Source organism: Lolium rigidum, chromosome 5 (genome assembly GCF_022539505.1).
Source record: "Lolium rigidum isolate FL_2022 chromosome 5, APGP_CSIRO_Lrig_0.1, whole genome shotgun sequence".
NCBI lineage: Eukaryota > Viridiplantae > Streptophyta > Magnoliopsida > Poales > Poaceae > Lolium > Lolium rigidum.
In genome coordinates this window covers 72821799-72842154 of record NC_061512.1, presented here as the reverse complement: position 1 = coordinate 72842154, position 20356 = coordinate 72821799, and the positions used below count along the sequence as shown (strand labels likewise).

General features: G+C 46.3%; 2 protein-coding genes across 2 annotated transcripts; one reads left to right on the top strand and one right to left on the bottom strand.

Moving 5' to 3' along the window:
* The first annotated feature begins 1144 nt into the window (after positions 1-1144).
* LOC124653589 (VIN3-like protein 1) lies at positions 1145-4612 on the top strand. The gene is made up of 4 exons (XM_047192655.1): positions 1145-1269; positions 1817-2468; positions 2871-3181; positions 3279-4612. The coding sequence occupies exons 1-4, from the start codon at positions 1224-1226 to the stop codon at positions 4376-4378; spliced, it is 2109 nt and encodes a 702-aa protein (XP_047048611.1). The 5' UTR covers positions 1145-1223; the 3' UTR covers positions 4379-4612.
* Positions 4613-5256: 644 nt separating this feature from the next.
* LOC124654537 (rho GTPase-activating protein 2-like) lies at positions 5257-7812 on the bottom strand. The gene is made up of 5 exons (XM_047193534.1): positions 7448-7812; positions 6493-6613; positions 6299-6418; positions 5931-6161; positions 5257-5831 (listed from the first exon to the last, which is right to left on the bottom strand). Exons 1-5 carry the CDS (start codon positions 7810-7812, stop codon positions 5334-5336), a joined length of 1335 nt encoding a protein of 444 aa, XP_047049490.1. The 3' UTR covers positions 5257-5333.
* Positions 7813-20356: the final 12544 nt, after the last annotated feature.

The following is a 20356-nucleotide window of genomic DNA, read 5'->3' as shown; positions in this document are numbered from 1 at the left end:
AACAAATTTCGAATTTAAGCAAATTTATAAGTATGAACATTTTTTTAATCTGAACAAAAAACAAATCGAACAAATTTCAAAATCAACAAAACCAGCAAAAACAAAAAGAAACAAACCGAAAAACCGAAAAAACATGGAAAAGCCCAAAAAAACCGGAAATCAAAGGAAAAAAACCGTACATGTAGGCGCTAATGGGCCGGCACACCCCGTCCGCCGCTTCAGGCGGGAGCGAATCGCTCCCGCTATGAGCGGGGAATAGGGCCAAGAATGAGGGGACTGCTATAAGCCGACCTGGTCGGCGCGTGCGGTGTGCCGCACACCCCCAGCGACCAGGTCGGTAGTTTGGGTCGTGGCCCATTAGCTCAGGTACATTTTTTTTCTTCTTCTTCTCTTTCTTCTGTTTTTTTTCTGTTATTAATATTTTTTTTTTCAAAATCTAACATTTTTTATGAAATTATATGAATATTTTTAAATTCAACAGTTTTAAATTTGAATGATTTTATATTTTGAATATTTTTCAAAAAAATATATTTTTCAAAATTTGAACATTTTTCACGTTTGAACGGTTTTTTAATTTGAACGGTTTTTTAATTTGAACATTTTTCATGTTTGAACAATTTTCATTATTGAACGATTTTTAAATTTGAACGGTTTTCAGATTTTGAACGGTTTTTATATTTGAACATTTTTTAATTTAATTTTTAAAAAAAATTCTATTTTTCGAATCTGAAAAATAAAAGTACAAAAAAGGACACAGAAAAAACGAAAGAAAAACGAAAACAGAAAACAGAAAAAAGAAAACAGGAAAAAAGAAACAGAAAATAAGAAACAAAAAAGAAAAGAAAAAATCGAAAAAGAGGAAGCCCGCAGATAACTGGGGCGGCCCCGTACTGTGCGCGGGTGTGCGGCGCACGGTACGCGCCCACCTAGTCGGTGTATAGGGTTTGGCAAGAATGACCGCAAAAAAAATCGTATGTGAATATGAGAAAAAAAATCCCTGGGCCTTCTGGGCCAAGCCTCGGGCTGGGCCCAACTCAGCCCGGTCACTCAGCCTCCTCCGCGACTCCGTCTGGTCGCTGTCGTGCACCATCCCGGGGCAAAAGGGGGAGAAGAAGAGGAGGAACAAAACCCTCCTCTCCTCTGCTTCCACCACGCCGGCAGGAGCACCGCATCCGCTCTCCCCTCCTGCTCGACGGCGGCGGCGGCGGCGGCCCTCCACCGGTATGGAGTCGACCGGAGGAGATCCGTCCGGATTAGCAGCAGCTGCCGGTGAGCCCGCCCTTTCTTTGGCTTCTTTGCCGTAGCTATCAACCCCGAATCTTTGTTTTTCTTCGTACCTCCAATAGATCAATCCACCCGAGCATGGTTCGATCCGATCCTTCTCCTCCCGCCCCCGCGCGCGCAAGCTCGATCTCAGCGGGCCGGGTCTCTGGGGGGTCCCATGCCGCGTGTGAACCCACTAGCAGTAGCTCGGTCAAACAGATGCTTCATGCTTGCTTTCTTCTTATGCTGAATTGCCGCAAAACGTTTGCCAATCTCACAGCTAAGTACGCGTAGATAGTTAGTTACTACTTTCCGTCTTTAGCGATTTAGTTAATTGACGATCAGCACGTCAGGTGATATTTAATGGCTCGGAGCTAAGTTAAAAATTTGCGTATTCGGGTGTTCAACAAGTGTGAAACCATGCTATATGCAAATAATATTTAATTTCTGGGAGATAGGTGATATTTACTTGATAAGTTTTGTTGTTTTCTGTCCATAGTCCATACCAATGATGTTTCTTTTCTTATCTGTTCTTCGTCTTTTGCTTTGCTAGCTTTACATGCTTCCGCTGATGCAAGCGGACAGGAAGAAAGCGGACATGTTGATGACAGCAACACCATTTCAGATGATGCCCCAGAACCATTTAACTGTTTCCCGGAACAGGAATCAAACGATGCTAGTGTTAGCACGGAAAAGAAACAACCTGCCGGATCGAAATGCAAGTCGGTGGAAGAACTTCCAAGAGCAGAAACCGTGAAGAGGTGCAAGAACACCGATCCCAAGAAGCTCTCCTCAAATAACAGCAATAGTTTAAGCCTCGCTGCTATTCAGGCCCTCAGAAAGCCGCCAAGAAAGGGGGCCCATCCTGCTCAACTACGTGAGAGTGTAATGTCTGAAGATAAAAGGCCCCTTTCCACATGGATATGCAAAAACGCAGCCTGCAAAGCTGTGCTTACCTCAGACAACACGTTCTGTAAGCGGTGTTCGTGTTGTATTTGCCATCTTTTCGATGACAACAAGGACCCTAGCCTTTGGCTCGTCTGCTCATCGGAGACTGGTGGCGACAGGGATTGCTGCGAGTCGTCCTGCCACGTGGAGTGTGCACTCCAGCGCCGAAAGGCAGGGCGTGTTGATCTTGGCCAATCTATGCACCTAGATGGTCATTATTGCTGTGCTGCCTGCGGCAAGGTTATTGGAATACTTGGGTGAGTAATTTTTGCCTGACTAATGCATTAACACATATTTCAGTATGGTAATGCTATGTATTTTTTACATTTTCTATTATGTTGCATTTGCCTGGTTCTACTATCAGTTAAGGCTGGAATTTTTGAGGTGTTGATTTCCTCTCATTTTAACTAGCTGACCTGGAGCTTTTCTAGGATCGTCTTTTAAATATTTAATTCTGGATATTCCCCATCCTTGACTAGCCTATTTGTTAATATTGCCTGAAACATACATTGGAAATATGACAGTGTAGATGGTATCCATTTTGTTATCGTGGTGTACGTGAGCTGTGTATAGTGAACCACTGAACCCTTAACTCACCTATTTCCGGTGTAAGTTTTCTTTGAGTTCTGCTAATTTATGCTACTCTTTTGATTGAGCAGGTGCTGGAAAAGGCAGCTAGCAGTTGCCAAAGATGCTCGTCGGGTTGATATTCTTTGTTCTCGCATATACCTAAGTCATAGACTTTTGGATGGCACAATCCGTTTTAAAGAGCTGCATCAGATTGTAAAGGATGCAAAAGCCAAGCTGGAAACCGAGGTTGGTCCCCTTGATGGCATGTCTTCTAAGATGGCCCGTGGCATTGTGGGCCGGCTGCCTGTAGCTGCCGATGTGCAGAATCTTTGCTCTCTGGCAATGGAGAAGGCAGATGACTGGCTCCAGTCAAACTCTCAAGCAGAAACTAAACAAATTGGTAAGTGATTTCAGTTTTGTAAATTTTACTTCTTTCTAGTGGATCCATCTGGAATTTACCTATTTTATGAATCTTATGAACTTATTTCATGGTGCAGATACACTTCCTACTGCCTGCAGGTTTAGATTTGAAGATATTAGAGCTTCATCATTAGTGGTTGTTCTGAAAGAAACTGCATCCTCACCATATCATGCTATCAAAGGCTACAAGCTTTGGTACTGGAATAGCAGAGAACCACCCTCCACTAGGGAGCCTGCTATTTTCCCTAAAGACCAAAGAAGGATACTGATATCCAATCTGCAGCCCTGCACAGAGTATGCCTTTCGGATAATTTCTTTTACCGAGGAAGGTGAACTTGGCCACTCAGAGTCTAAGTGCTTTACCAGGAGTGTGGAGATCATTCACAAGACCATAGAACACGGTGCAGAAGGTTGCTCCTCTACTGCCAAGAGAGATGTCAAGAGCCAAAATGGTAGGTCGTCGTCAGGCTTCATGGTGCGCCAGCTGGGTAAAGTATTGCGGAAGGCATGGGCTGAGGAGGACGGTTGCCCCGATGAGTTCTGCAAGGATGAGATTGAGGATTCGTGTGATCATAGTGATTCACTGACACCAGACAAGGATCAAGTCGCACATGTTTCATGCAAACTTGATCTTAATGAAAACTCAGTCCCCGATCTAAATGCGGAGGTAGTAATGCCAACAGAGTACCTTCGGAATGAGAATGGGTGTAGTTCAGGAAAGATTGGATTGAGAACATCAAATGGTTGTGGTGATTTTGCAACATGCGCCGAGGGGCATGTCGCGGAGACACCTGCCATGGAATCTCGGTCACAAAGTCGGAAGCAGACATCAGATTTGGAGCAGGAAACCTGTGCAGAGGATGGCAATTTGGTCACTCGCTCACAGACGCACTTCTCCGGTAGATTAGGTCAGCTAGATGATCACTATGAGTACTGTGTGAAGATTATTCGATGGCTGGAACGTTCTGGCCACATCAAGAAGGATTTTAGAATGAGATTCCTAACCTGGTTCAGCCTGAGATCGACGGAACAGGAGCGGAGGATTGTGTTCACCTTTATCCGCACCCTCCTTGATGAGCCCAGTAGTTTAGCCGGGCAGCTCCTGGATTCCTTTGAAGAAATTGTTGCCAGTAAAAGGGCAAGAATTGGTGGTTTCTGCACTAAGCTATGGCACTAATCCAGATAGTATAAAACTGAAATCACAAATATATTATTCAATATTCTTACACGGGAAACATGACATTTGCTTATGTACTAAGTTATGGCGCCAATCTGGCTAGGAAAACCCAGAACCACTAGTATAATAATATCGTAATATTCTTGCGAGGGGAAAATATAACTGGCGCACAGTATTCCACTTTGTTGTAATACCAATTCTAACTGCTGATAAATGTATGTGTGGTTAGCTTTATTATTGTTGTACTTCGAATTCTACCATGATAATTGATGTCTGTACGATGTAACTCTGCATGACTGTATCTGACTAACTGGGTTATTCGTGTGACCACAAGCAAGAGGGAACTATTACAGATGAGTTATACACTTCCATCTAAACAAGTTTTCTTTATTCAGCAGTATAGTCAGAGCTTAATGTTGGCATTGTGATTTTGAACTTGGCATGGCAAATGACGAATCTAAGGTGTGCTCCGTTAGCAGGTGGAAGTTGAACATGAGTGCAATCTTCCCAACTTTTTATTCGCTGGATACTGAATCTTGCTGCAATGCTGCTGTTCATGTTTCCATCTCGTATGCAAATGAACATGTTGATATAAGCCCGTCCTCCTGTTAGTGATACCATCATATGCCTGGTTAGCGTTATCTTTTGGCAGACACCACCATGAAGAATAAGAATTGTCGCAGATGCAAAAAAAATGAAAAGATAACATGTAACAGGAGAATAGACATGGGCATAATAACATTGAATACACACTGATGAGATCTCCATACAGTACCGATCACCATATATCAGTGAATCTTGCTGTGTCCTAGGGCAGGGAAAATATGAATGACCCACATGGCCAGCAAGGTTTAGTTGGGGCACTACAAGCAACATATTTCAACCAGATGTTGACAACACAATCCATTAGAGTGAAATGGCAAGATCTACCACCGCCGAAGAACACAACCTTTTATCATTTTAACTCGGCACCTTCTACTTCTTGTATGTCATCCAATTCCTCGATTTCTGATTTCAGCTCAGGATGAACGTCCTCCATCGCCATCGTTTCTGAGCTTACTTCGCACTGTTTGCTTGTGCTTCCCCCTGGTCTATCATCTTCTATTGTGCTTTCCAGCTTATCCAAGAACTCTTCTTCGGCTTCTGTGAGGGGATGGTCACCTTCTTGTTCGCTGTCGAAACAAGTATTGTACCTCACGAGATAATCGACCTGTCCCCCGGACTTGCTGATCTGGCTATGCATATCACTCAGGTCACAGCTTCTGTCCATCATCTCCCGCTCGCTGCCGTAGTATTCGGCATCAGAGTGCTGGCCCGAAGATGCTGGAGATGAGTATGGAGTGTAATCTCCGGCAGCTAGATCCTCACGCTCCCGAAGCGTCCTCAAGATCAATGTTTTCAGGAAGTTCATGACTTGCACAGCATGCATTAGGGCTGTCAAAGGATCTGACATCTAGTATTGAATAAAAAGGTAAATATTAGCTGCCATAATTGACAACCTGCCGAAGTACAGACATGTGCCAACATGCAAGAATACTGAAATGATGACTACCTGAGTCATGTTGGGGGCAAACACCATGGCTATGTTTCTAGCATTCATCTTGTTTAGCTCCTCTTCTTCCACAACATCAGACATTAGCTCAACAGCCCAATTGAGGAGTGCCGCTGGAGTGGGGCGCAGTAGCGTCACAAGCTCTAGGAATTCCTCTTCAGAATTGCATTGCAGCACCTGCTCCGGGGAGAGGCTGTCGAGCACACCTTCAGGAAGTTCCCTGAACCATGCCTGACCAATACATAGAAGTTCTAATTATGCCCTCTTGTAAAAGCAACAACCTCTGTTTAACATTTGATTGTCAACTTATGACTTGATAGCAGGGATGCTGTCATGAGTATTTTGATAAGAGTGGAGGACAAATGTACCTTAATCAGGCTTGCCAAACAGTGAACGTCGATGTCCTCAGGAACAACTCCCCTGTTCAGCTGGTCCCTCACGTGCTCTTCTTGGTCATTCTCTGGGTTTATGCGAAAGATCCCTTCAGCCTGAAGATAAAAAACCTCGAATGAGATTCAGGCCTTATTACTGGTATACAAATGAGCAAGTCATGATGTCTGACCTTGAGCCCTCCCTGAGCATACAGCCTCTCCTGCATAAGCAGCAGTATTGTGGGGACCGAGTTTCCCTTGCCATCGTAGGTGCATTGCATCGATTCGGCTGAGACGCCGAAAACACTGGCACTGAAGGGGGGAAGATTTATAAGCATCTTTTGACGTGTGCTTTTGTCAATTCGATTTGATTGAGTTCAAATATAGAATATTGGACAAAGTCATATGTAAATCTCAGTTATAATCTTCAAGTTCATTCCATATGCATACTGAATCTTGGGCATGGGTTTGGTGTTTAAGTTAATGCCACGTGCATACTGAATCTTGGGATAAAATTGCCAATAAATGTCACGTTTGTAGTTATGCAGTTAATTCCATGTGCATACAGAATCTTGGACACGTTCACCTTTAAATGTCAGTACTACGTATTTAGGCATTCAGTTAACTCCATGTGCATTTTGAATCGTGCAGGAAGCATAGAGCAAATTTATGACAACAAACGTTCTGAAACAGAAGAGGTGTAAGTTTGCTAAAAATCGAACATTTGTTCTTCTACCATCCCAGAAGTGAAATCGTTCTATCAATTGAAGTAGGAATGGTTCTATAAAGGAAGGGAAGCTATTAAAGCCGCCCACCGTTACAGAGACTTTTGAGTTAATACGAACTGAAACTTTCCCCTGGAGACTTTGCCTTGGCAGAAGAAGGGAGTGAAACTCCTGCCGCGCTTCCAGATCTATGTATCAGGAAGGTATGCTTCGCTCGAAGAGGCGAAGAATTTATAACGAAATGGACAACGTTCTCAGATCACACATGAAGCAAACGGCCAAGAACTCCCGAGCTGCTTCACCGGAGACGTTCACCCTTAATTCGGCAGATGCTAAAAAACTGAAATTCTTCCTGAACAACCGAAGCTTTTGCAGGGAGATCTCTCATGGGTGGGCGGGTGGAAGGAAGGGTAGGGAATACCTGGCGCTGGGGACGCGGGGAGGCATCTCCACCTCGAACTCGACGGGGAGGCCGAGGAAGCCGTGGAAGCGGTCGAAGGTGACGTGCGCGACGTGGCGGACGTCGGTGGGCCACCCGATCTCCATCTCCCCGAGCCCGGCCGTGGCGGCCTCCTCGTCCTCCCCCCACCCGCCGCCGCCGGCGACGCGGCTCGGCTCCCGCTCCACCCGGCACGCCACCACGGACCTCCGCACGGCCGCCAGCAGCAGCGCCAGCACCGACAGCTGCTGCCGCTCCCGCTCCTCCGCCTCCTCCCCGGCGCCGGCCCTCTTCCTCCCCACGCTCTCGCCCTTGCACCCCGTCGACACCACCACCACCCCCGTCATCCCTTCCCTCCCTCGGCTGCTTCCGGCACCACCACTCCTCACGCAGCAGCAGCAGCGGCCAAGCTCGCGCACATGGGCGTCGCCCCCCAGCTCAAATCTTCGAAATCAGAGCTCCGAACATCCGGATCGAAGCTCAAGCTGCTCCCTTTCTCTCTCTCTCCGCTTCTTGGAAGCTGGAACCGCACAAACAAATCCCCTGCTGCTGCTCTCTCTCTCCCTCTGCGGTGAGCTCAGAGAAGCATTAATGAGGGAGTGAGGCGAGGAGGACTGGAGCGTGAATAGTTTCGAACTCAGAGGGGGCGACATGCAAAACTGTAACGGCCGGATTTCAAAATCTGACCCGACCGGAGGTGGCCTTTTCGGCAGCAGGACCTGAAAAGCGGCCCTCGTGAGTCCTTTGCCCTACCTTGCCTTTTTCCACGTCACATTTAGACAGGACGGGAAATCTTGCATAATGCTTCAAAAGCACACAATCCACCTGGCGATTTGCATCTTCGTCAACGCGAGTACGAACGGATATCCATGTACTACTTGGGTGAGAGATTAATTTGGTTCGTGCTCGTGAAATGTTGATTGGGTGCAATGAACCTGTATTAGTGACTCTCTACAAAAAAAAAAGCATTGATCATGAAAACACCGCCGATTTATGCAATGTCGAGTTCCAGGTTACCCGTATGGTCTCACACTGGATCGACGACTGATCTCTTTTGCCGTCGAAGATGCAACGGGAGTATGCATGTTGGATGTCGGCGGCGGGAAGTGGTGGCATGGGCTATATACATCCAGGCTGATTGGCGTCCTTTTAAAATGTATAAGCGTGTCTCTTTTATTTTTCGTTGGCTAGTCTATGTGTACACTCTTTGTGATTCGTGAGATGTAAAACTAAGGGTTATGTTCTTTGGTTAATAATGCATCGATTGATGTAGAGGCTGGGATCAACCCCCATTTCGAAAAACAAGCATCATTTTTTTCTCTTAGTAACGCAAACTTGCGACAACAATGTGGTCATGACTAAGAAAGAAGTGTGGAGGATTAACTGCAAGAATTCTAGAATCAGGGAAGAGTAGTGGCGGAGCTAGATCAAAATCAATCGGGTGCACTAGCTTGAAATATATGTAAATTTGACCAACCAGGGTGCACTAATGATTGATTACAGGCAGAGCCGGAACCAAGTCCGAAAAGTTGAGCGGGCCAATACACCAACAATATGTAAGATAGATTGTTATTGGGCTAAATTTTACAAGGATATAGGCTAAAACATCTTGAGGTGGGGGGGCCATGGCCCGACTTTGCCCCAACATAGGTCCACCACTGATTACAGCTAGGGGTGCATACACTGATTTTTCAGCTAATTGCAAAGTAAAAAAAACAAGAGTTACCTAGGTGCATATGCACCCCCTTGGCTCCATGAAGCTCCACCACTAGGGAAGAGGCGCCTGTCCTACCCTCGCTACGGCACGCGCCCCAAAGACCACGGTGTCGTCCAGACATATGTTGTTTTCACACCTCATATTACTTTAAACGAAAGTAAGTCACTAATACAAATTTAGGTCACTGGATCTGTATTTCAAGAGAATGAGGACTAATTTAAGTAGTCTCTTACACAAGTATTAGGAGTTTTTTACACCCACATCCACCGTCCATTGTGCTTTGAGATTCGGATAAAAAGCATCTACCATGGTGAGCATGAATCTCGAGTAATAAATGGACGGTGACGGAAACACCCACACATAAAACCTTAAGATGGGAGGCATTTTGTAACATTACTAACTGTGGGCATATTCTCGTGAGATGGTCGTCTTGCAAATGCACTCTCGATGCATCACTAGTAGAAAAACCCTTATAGGCGGAGCTTAGTTCTGTGGCGCACCTCTAAAAATGCGCCACAGAAAGTTATTTTGTGGCGCACCAGGAACGGTGCGCCACAGAAATAGCTTACTTTTGTGGCGATCCAGGGAACCATGCGCCACAAAAACTTGGTGGGGCCAACACCCTGTCACGCCCAATCATTGGTTTTACTTTTTCTATGGCGCACTGCACTTGGTGCGCCACAGAAATAACGTATTCTGTGGCGCACTGGCCTCGGTGCGCCACGGAAATAGCGTGTTCGCGTGGCGCACTGTCGTAGGTGCGCCACAAGTATAACTTCTCCTATATCATGCCGTACCCCTCCCTCGCCCGTATACCACTCTCTCCCCTCTCCCTACTGCCCCGCGCCGCCGCCTTCCATGGCGAGCGCTGCCGTCGCCGCCTTCCTCCGCGAGGGCCGCATGCCGCCACCCTCCACCCATCCCCGCCACCAGCAGCACAAGCCGCTGCGGCGTGGAGGAGGAGGGGCCGACGCGGCGTCAAGGTGGAGGAGCCGCCACCGCGTCAAGGTGGAGGAGCCGCCGCGACCTCCACCCCTGCCGTCGTCGTCGGTGAGCTCCTCCACAACTGCCGTCGTCGTCGGTGAGCTTTCTCCCCTCCCCTCCCTCTTCCTCTCCTGCGCGAGCACAACGTGCTCGACGAAATGTCGTCGTCGTCGGTGATGCCCTGGTTCGATCCTGTGACGCCCCGGAACCGGTACCATGAGGATTCCAGCGATCCCGCCGAAATCCGCACGATATCGATCCAGAGACGCCCTCCGACACGACGTGCGCGACAAATCACACACGTGATGCCAGAGGAATTAACACGAGCGGTAACATTACAACAGGATTACAATGGAGCCCACAAGAAACATATATTACAACAACGACTCCGACGAGTCAAGATACAAATGTACAATACAAAGATCCAAATCATACAGAAGATCGAATACGTCCGAGTACGGACAAGATACAAATTGGACTAAGAGTCCTGAAGATAACCGAGTGGCGTCCATAACCCCGCCCGAGCCAAGCCGGAAGGGTAACCTTGCTAACGTCGTCTTCTTCGAACATATCTTCATACCTGCCCGGTTATATCCCGTAGAAGCGGCAATAAGTACGGGTTCGTACTTAACAAGACTTCAAGACGTATAAGCATTCGTCAACCAGTCGTCCTTTGTACTTGAGGCACGCAGGGGACTTAGAGGACGCAAGAGGAACGTCATAGGCAATATGGTGGGGTTAAGCGGCAACGCGCAAGCACTAAAAACCTATAGAGACACTCTATAACATTCGTCTAATCAGAGAAGGTGAGAGAGCGTACAACTAACAGTTCTATACTCTGCAAACATAACACAACCGATGCGTTCCCCCCTCGCAAGGAAGTACTTACAAAGGCACTCACACAGTTGACAAGTTTTAACCAGTTATTATTTAAGTTGTTCTATCTTACTATGCAAGTTATTAGTATCGAAACAACAGGTGTAAGTTGTCTATGATCGAGTCATACAGACTCCAAGTCGTCCATAACCGCGGACACGGCTTATCGATAAGATGTAACCCTGCGAGGGTGCCCAAATGTGCCCACACGCACGATCAACCCACTTACGACAGGTGGATATCACGACACGCACTCTCCTTCACTACAACAATGTCCGGGAAACCACCTAACTAAGTTAACCCGTGTCGAAGTCCGGCCGTGCTCCGAAGCGGACTTAGTCAGTTTGCGTCTACGGCTTTCGGATGGAAACGAGTGCCCGCGAGGTGAATCCATCTTCGACAATACGTACCGCATCCTACGAGCGTGCAAGAGACGACGGGGTTACAAGGCAACATGGCTTCCCCAAAAGTAACATCATATCATCCGACCACAAAGAAACAAGCTTGCACGCCGGAAGAACAAAACAAACATTCAAACTAGTTGTGGCCCTTTGGACAAAGTCGTAGATTCCGGCGAGTGGTCGAGGGAGACCCGGTAAGCATACCCACGTGTGGTTAGAGCGCTCAGTCTCGGAACAGATAACAAGAACTCGGGTCCTAAGTTATTTAGGAAACACAAGTGAGCCGTCATAAAACGATCAGCTGACCCACCGATGCCTCCGCTAAACAAATGTCAACAACTAAAGTAACCATGATTCTTCCCAACATATAACCCGATAGGATAACAATAACAGTAACGAGGTAAAACAGCACTAGCATGCACTACGACTCGCAAGGCAGACCCGAAACCAAACAATAGCTGTAGGTGGTTGGTGGTGGCAATATAGGCTGCTTGAGGTGACAGGTGGATAGGACACGTGACAAGAACGCAACTCAAGGATAGCATGAGGGAGAAGGCAAAATAAAATAGGTGAGCGACTTCTGCAGGGGCAGAAGTATAGGGGAAATGCTTGCCTGTTAAAGCTTGCCGAGGAACATCCGGAGAACTCGTCGTATCTCACCACACCACTTCGTGATCCTATCCGGGAAGAAGCAAATGCTACAACAAACATCGGATGCAAAACTTACAACTACGAAAGAAGAATCGGCATGCTCAACATATGGTATGCATGGCATGGCAAAGATGATGCGATGCAATTATCCAAATTAAGCGGGATCGGAACCCGGACAAACAAATTAGGTTGGTGTTGCATTTACTACCGACAAAGTTAAGTATTCATTAGCATGGCATAGACATGGCAGGGGTGATCTACTTCAAAGTTAAACGGAGCGGGGAACCATATCCGGTAATTCCCAAATACTCCGCGTTTAATTATTAGGTGCGATGCAACTATAACGGAACGACATGATGCGAGATGCAAACAAGCATATGAATATCATATTATTATTCCTCGCAATTTTCTGATAGTACACATAAAGTTTGCAGTAATTAGATTTATAAAATAAGAGTTATGATTAAACAAGGTTTGCCCGAAGAAATAGAGAGCAGGCTAGCAGAAAGATGTTTGGCCGGGCACCTGCGACGGGAAGCACCATTGCAATGGCATTTGATCCTGATACCACCGTGAAAGAGATCAAGACTATAGCCAACGGATGCTTTGTAGATTGGCTCACGTACAGACTAAACTGTCTCCAAGCGTGGGATCTGTACAACAATAAAGGGGGGGAAAATGATGGATTTAATTGGCTGGGATTTAGACCAAGAAGATTACGACTGAAAACAGAGCACGAACCAGATGGGCTACCACCCAGATATTGAAACAGATGGAGACACGCGCAGCAATACGAAGCTCGTTTCTGGACGGTGTATCAAAACTGACGAAACTGAATAAAGTTGGAGGCTTGGAGCTATGGCGAACACAGATAAAGACACTAGTGTGGTGTATGACTGCTGCTGTCGGCCAGTAATGCAGCGAGGAAACAACAAGGCACACGGGCGGAGGAACAGAGATACGCTGCTAGCAGGCCCTGACTCGGTCAGACATAAGGTCGAACACCACGCGGGCAGAACGAAAACGGCACAGAAAGAAAAGAAATCGGGCTGCTGCAGATCGAAACAAGGCCAGCCATCGCTGAAGCACTACGCTGGAGCACTGACATAAGGTTGCTGTGCTGATTGATGAGCTGCAGCTCTGCTGCTTGGGGCACGATGGAGTGGAGGTGGTGATGAAGCTGTCGGACAGGAAAAAGAACCACGCGGCCAGACAGCGGCAAGATGCTGGCGAAGCGCACACGCGCAGGAGACGCCGGTTTGGCTGCAGACACGACATGCACGAAGAGGAAACAAAGAAGGTGAGGTCCTAGCCGGATAGGGAGACGGGGATAGCGGCCCGACGGAGCCAGGGTCAACGGGGAGGGTCTTACGCAGCAGGGAAGCTCGAGCGGCGTTGGGTCGTGGACGTCGTTCGCGGCGGCGGCGGAGAGAAGGGAAGAGGTTAGGATTTAACAGAGAGGAAGGAAGGTGGCTGGGGCAGGTGGGTGAGGAGCACTCTTCTGCTCCTGATGCGTTCACGAAGGCGACAAGGAGAGCTGATGCGTGGGCTGACTCGGTCTGAAACTGAATGTATTGCCTCCTGGCTTGTTTTTCTTCTTTCTCTTCTTCTCGGAATAGCTTCTCCTTTGTTTTCTTTTCCTTGCCAAGATTCTTGGACAGAAAGAGGCTGGGAGGATGGGTTCTGGGAAAGATTTCGAAAAAACCTTATTTGTGTTTTAGAACAATTTTGCAATACTTTAAAATATTTGTTTAGTAAAATAAGAAAAAGAATGTAAGATTTTATAAGTGTAGGGGTATTTTCAAAAACAAAATAAGATTATAAAAAAATATTTCTTTTTTAGGGAGTTTTAACAAAACCTGCAAGGTGAGAGATGCATGATGATGCATGCAAAGGCAAAAAACAAACAAATCTAATATAGGGATTTTTCTGGGTCGCTACAGATCCCCTCTTTGAATTTGATGCCCTGCAGGTTTAGGGTTCATAGGAATTTGATGCCCTGGTTTAGGGTTCATAGCAAAAAATGAAATGCTACTGGTTCATTTGATGCTACTGGTTCATTTGATGCTACTGGTTCATTTAAATGCATGAAATGCTACTGGTTCATTTGTTGTGCTCAGTGAGGTTAACTGTTAATCTTGATGGCTTATTACTACTGGTTCATTTGTTGTGCTCAGTGAGGTTAACTGTTAACAATTTTCTTGATGGGTTCATAGGAATTTGATGCTACTTGGTTCATTTAAATGCTTGTTGTGCTCGATCGAGTGAGGTTAAGCTGGTTCATAGGAATTTAAATGCATGAAATGCTACTTGGTGGGCTTGTATACATACATATTTATAGTTGCTCTTGGTTGGCCCGGGATTAGTTTTCTGGACCCCAAGTAATTCTCTGTTGGGATTAGTTTTCTGGACCCCAAGTTTTCTGGACCCCTGATGATTTACTTGATGGATTCTTGTGAGCTTATGGTATGCTACTATGCTTATAATACTCGATTAGTGGGGATGCTTACTGGATCATGTGCATATAGTTCATATAGTTCCCTAAAAAGAAAGAATGCTCCCTGGCCAGATGCTTGATGTCTTGGCTCAACCAATGATGCAAAGGCTGAGGCAAAAACTTGGATAAGAATAGATACTAAAATATGTGATTTAAATGGAATGCTTATGATGGTATACTAAAATAGATATATTCACATTAGGGAATCATGTAAATGAATGCCACTGTGGTATCCTTTGAAGAAAATGTGAAGTTTCTGATGGTTTAAAAGACTAGGTGATGCTAGGTTATTAAGTTGGCTGTCAAGGTTGGTTTTATCTGGTTAACTTGGATAGGCTATGTGTTCTTGCTTACTTATGCATATCCATCTCTACTGGATTGACTAGCTCAGGCTTGGCCTCTCTCTTGCCAGCATCACTTGGTTACTACCAAGTGATGAATAATCCCTTATGATACCCCAGCTTTGTTTTGAACTCAACTGAGTAATGATAAATTTCTATTTCTTGTTGGCTTTGATGAAAATAGAGATATACACAGTAGGGGATCATGTAAACGAATGCCACTGTGGTATCCTTTGAAGAAAAGGATCTGTTTCGATGGTTTTAAAAGGCTAGGTGGTGCTAGGTGATTCGAGTTGGCTACCAAGACTTGTCTCATCCGGTTAGCTTGGGATATGCTATGTGTTGTTGCTTGTTTAGGCATATCTATCACTTACTTGGATTTATTGGTTCTTGAGTGGCCTCTCTTTTGCCAGCATCACTTGGTCTATATGCCAAGTGATGAATAATCCCTTTGGAGCATCTCGCTCCATGCATGCTATGTGTGTTTGAGCATCTTGACTTATGTCACCATGGTTGCTGGTTTGTTGGTGTTTTTGTACTTGCCGATGATTAGCTGGTTGGTCGATCACTCGTACACTCGGGGTGGAGCAAGTGAGCCTGGTGTGATGGCACAAATATCAATATTTTGTGCATCCTACCTGGCCTCACTTACTCCATCCCTGGATGTTAATATTTGTTTCGACCAACAAAGTATGATGCATTCCATTTAGTTCATACTAGCTACTTCTTAATTGCATTGGCCTTTCTTCCATTTTAGTGCCGATGATTAAATTGTTTGGTCACTTGTACACTGCGGGGTGGGGCCGGTGAGCCTGGTGCGATGGCACAAATATCAATCTCTTGTGCATCCTACCTGGCCTCACTGACCCCATCCCGGAATGTTAATATTTCTTTCGACCAACAAAGTATGAGGCATATGATATCTAGTTGAGATACCACTTGGCTCTTTCTTCCATTTTAGTGCCGATGATTAGAATGTTTGGTCACCTATACGCCGCAATATACTTTGTAGACGGGCCCCCCTTTCCCCGGCCGCCGTTCCGTGAACGGGTCCTTGACAAGACAACAACGCCGACCTGCCTCTCCGGCGCAGAACCACGCCAATCCAAGCCGCCTCCCTTGTGGCCGCGTCTCCTGCGCTCTGCGCTTTTCTCCATGGCCGGACTACGATTGGACACACCGAGGGAATAATGATAATAGCCATCACCACTATCGTCGGACTCCACGGGTGTAGAGTACTTTGCAGCAGATGCCACTTTTCTTCTCTCGCCGTCCAGTACGTGAACGAGTCCTTAATGCAAAGACGGTGCCGGCCTCCCTAGCATCATGCCGACCCCTGTTGTCGCGCTTCAGGCCGTGTCTCACGCGCCCTGCACTCTTCGCCTTCTTTCCTGGTGAACGAATAGACTAATCGTTGGAATAAGGAAGCCGATGACGGCCGATCGTAATCTAATCTTGCGACCGGCCGTCATCGGTTTCCTTATTCCAACGATCAGTCTATTGGTTCACCGGGCAAGAAGGCGAACAGTGCAGGGCGCGGGACACACGGCCTGAAGCGCGGCAACACGGGCCGACACGGTCTTTGCATCAAGGACTCGTTCACTGGACGGCGAGGGAAGAAAAATGGCATCTGCTGCAAGCTGCTATGCACCTGTGGTGATGGCGATTATCATTGTTCCCCCGGTGAGTCCAATCGTGGTCCGGCCATGGAGAAGAGCGCAGGAGACGCGGCCACAAGGGAGGCGGCTGGGACTGCCGTGGTTCTGCGCCGGAGAGGCATATCGGCGTTGTTGTGTCGTCAAGGACCCGTTCACGGAACGGCGGCCGGGGAAAGGGGCCCTTCGCAAGTATACTCGCGGTGTATACTGCAACTATGGTTTCTAACCATAGTATTTGTGTTGACCAACAATGTATGAGGCACTTATTCCATTTTGTCATTCCATTTGCTTTGAGATTTTCAAAATGCCGATGATTAAAATGTTTGGTCACCGTACACTTGGGGGTGGCGTAAGTGAGCCCGGTAAGATAGCACAAATATCAATCTCTTGTGCATCGGACTTGGTCTCACTTACGCCATCCCCGAATGTTAATATTTGTGTTGACCAACAATGTATGAGGCATTTATTCCATTTCTCTTGTGCATCGGACTTGTTGGTCTCACTTTCTTCCATTTTCATCATAGTAGGAACTGGATGAAGACCCCGATGCAAGCGAGCCTGGTGGGTAGAGATGAGGGAGCAAAGGAGGAACCGGATGAAGACTACGTTGTATTTCGAAATTGTGAAATTTGTATGAATTAAGAGTTGTATGCAAAACATTTGACACTTGACACTATATATGTATCTCGATCGGGCTCTAAGTACTGTGATGATGATGTATAATGTTGCTATGTTATATGTGTCCATATTATATCTGTCTATATTATATCTGTATATAACTCGTATACTTGTGTACAAAACCTATATAATACACCGAGGCGGTATAAAATCGAGTATACCTGTACAATGTTCCGTGGCGCACCAAAATATAATTCGGTGGCGCACTCTGTTTACGTGGCGCGGGGGAACCATGTGCGCCACAGAAACCTTAATTCTGTGACGCACGGGCCACAGTGCCACAGAAACCTTATTTTTGTGGCGACGTTTCTGTGGCGCACCACCCGTGCGCCACAGAATCACTTTTTCGTGCGCCACTGATGAGGCTTTTCCTACTACTGCATGAGTGTAAGTTCGTGTCACTTGCGACTCGCGGGGTCTTCTCCTTGTTTAGGGCCTGTTTGTTGTGGCTGGCTGTGGCTGGCTGTGGGTGCTGTGCAGAAAAGCTGCTGTCTAGGAGAAGCTGCTTTTCTGAGTGGAAGTCTTTGGCAAACCAAGTCGGCTGTCCGTCAGTAAGCTGTTGAATTGTCTGAAACACCCTTACATTCATGAAAAGTTGTACTGTCGTTGCTTCACGTGTAATAAATAGAATATGCATCTAAAATTCAAGTCAAAATTTATATCCATATAATTGTCATTACATAACCATCGGGAATATAGTTGTCCAAAATACATTTCCACTACATTATACTAGCTAATTCCTCCGTTGTCTAGAAATGAACAACGTGTTGGCAATGTCGTCACGTGTTCCGTTCATGCCTCTTGTGTGTAGTTCACCCGACACATGATCACTAGGCAAGGTAATTGTTTGCCTCTGGACCTTGGGCATGTAATCCTCATCTGCATCACATCGATCAAACTGTTTATCACGCAAGTTGGAGTCTCTAATGAAATTGTGAATCACACAACAAGCAATGATAATTTTGTTCTGTGTAACCAAGTCGAAATGAGGGATGCCTTTCAAAATGCGCCACTTATTCTTCAAGATCCCAAAGATGCGCTCGATGCAATTTCGCAACGATGAGTGGGCATGGTTGAAAATTTCTTCCTTCTTCGTTGGTGGCCCTTCTCGACGGAAATCAGGAATATGGTATGTGTTGTTTTTGTAAGGAGCTAGAAATCCCTTTCTGTTTGGATACCCAGAATCAACAAGATAGTATGTACCTACACACAGGAGAACCAATTTAAGAAATCTGAAAACAATAATGCATATAAACAATGTGAATAATGAAAATTAGAGTACTACCATCAGGAGGGGTTGGGAACTGAAGTGGATACTTCTCCATGCTGAGTTGCAGAATGCGGTTATCATGTACCGAACCTGGCCATCCAGCAACCACAAATGTGAATCTGAGATCGAAGTCACATATCGCTAATGATTTTGTGATGTGTACCCATGTCTTCCTGTGTGGTTGACCTCTTCATCTTTTGCAACTTCAACAGGGATGTGTGAGCCATCAATGGCACCAATGGCACCTTTGAAATGAGGATAAAAACGTGCATCTTGAAGTCTTGGATGCACATCCTTGAAAGTTCTATCCACTGGTTTTATATTATCTTTACCCGAGCTTGTACAAACAATTCAACACCATATGGAACTTTCTATGAACTGTTTCAAGAGACCGACTGAAATGGTTCTGGACTTGGCTAAATGATTGAGGTGCTCCAATAGTCCATAGAAACATCCCTAGACATTCAACAGATCCCATGTATCTACTAGAAATTAACCCATACTTGGTAACTAAGAGGTTGTGCAGTTTGTGGAACACATCAGGATACATTCTAAACATTTTGTAGCACCTTTTTCTATCAGCAAGTTGTTCATGCACCCATTCATTCCCAGTTTGTTGTGGAATCCGCTGAGGTGCCTTGTTCAAATATTTATCAGAATAGAGATTACCAAGGTAGCCCAACTCCATCCAACCGGTGTATTCCTTTTTTAACGAATCCCATTTGCTTAAATTGCTTCTTTGTTAACCTTTTTCCCGTTTTCTCGGCAAATTTATCCTCAAGATTCTTGTACCCCTTCCTACTCAAACAACCTCCATCCCTATTGTTTGCATTGACTTCCTCCATACAAATGTCGCAAAAAAGCGAAGGTAGTGTGCATCCCAAATTGCCTTCTCCATGGAAATGAGGGACACAAGCTATAACACACAAGAAACTACAGAATTACTATACGAAATACAATCTACCTAATCATAATGTGGTAAGCAAACAAGCAGATACACAAAAAAATATGCACTGACTACTAGCATATCATCTAGCACTAACACTGTAACACACCAAAAATTCTTGCACTGACTTCATCTATATGGAAGAAATATCTAGCAGCAGATCATCCACTAAATTCATTCATACACACTGTACAAATCGAATCACGAATTGAAACAACAAATCATGGCAGAAAACGGCAGCCTCGGCATGGATTTGTCCTCACCTAGCTGACCAGTGGCGGGGCTGTGGGGTGCTGCTGCTGCGCGGTCGAGGACGGGCCGGTCGTCGCCGTGGAGGACGGGAGCGGAGGCGAGGTGGTGCGGCGGCGGGGCAGTCGTGGATGGGAGCGGCGGCGACGGGATGGGAACGAGAGGGAGTCGCGGATGGGAGCGGAGAGGGGGGCGTCGATGTAGGATAACGTTGCATAGAAAACAAAAATTTTCCTACCGCGAACACGAAATCCAAGCCAAGATGCAATCTAGAAGACGGTAGCAACGAGGGGATTATCGAGTCTCACCCTTGAAGAGATTCCAAAGCCTACAAGATGAGGCTCTTGTTGCTGCGGTAGACGTTCACTTGCCGCTTGCAAAAGCGCGTAGAAGATCTTGATCACGATCGGTTCCGGCGCCACGAACGGGCGGCACCTCCGTACTCGGTCACACGTTCGGTTGTTGATGAAGACGACGTCCACCTCCCGTTCCAGCGGGCAGCGGAAGTAGTAGCTCCTCTTGAATCCGACAGCACGACGGTGTGGTGTCGGTGGCGGTGGAGAACTCCGGCCGAGCTTCGCTAAAGCACGCGGGAGCTATGGAGGAGAGGGGGGCGGCTAGGG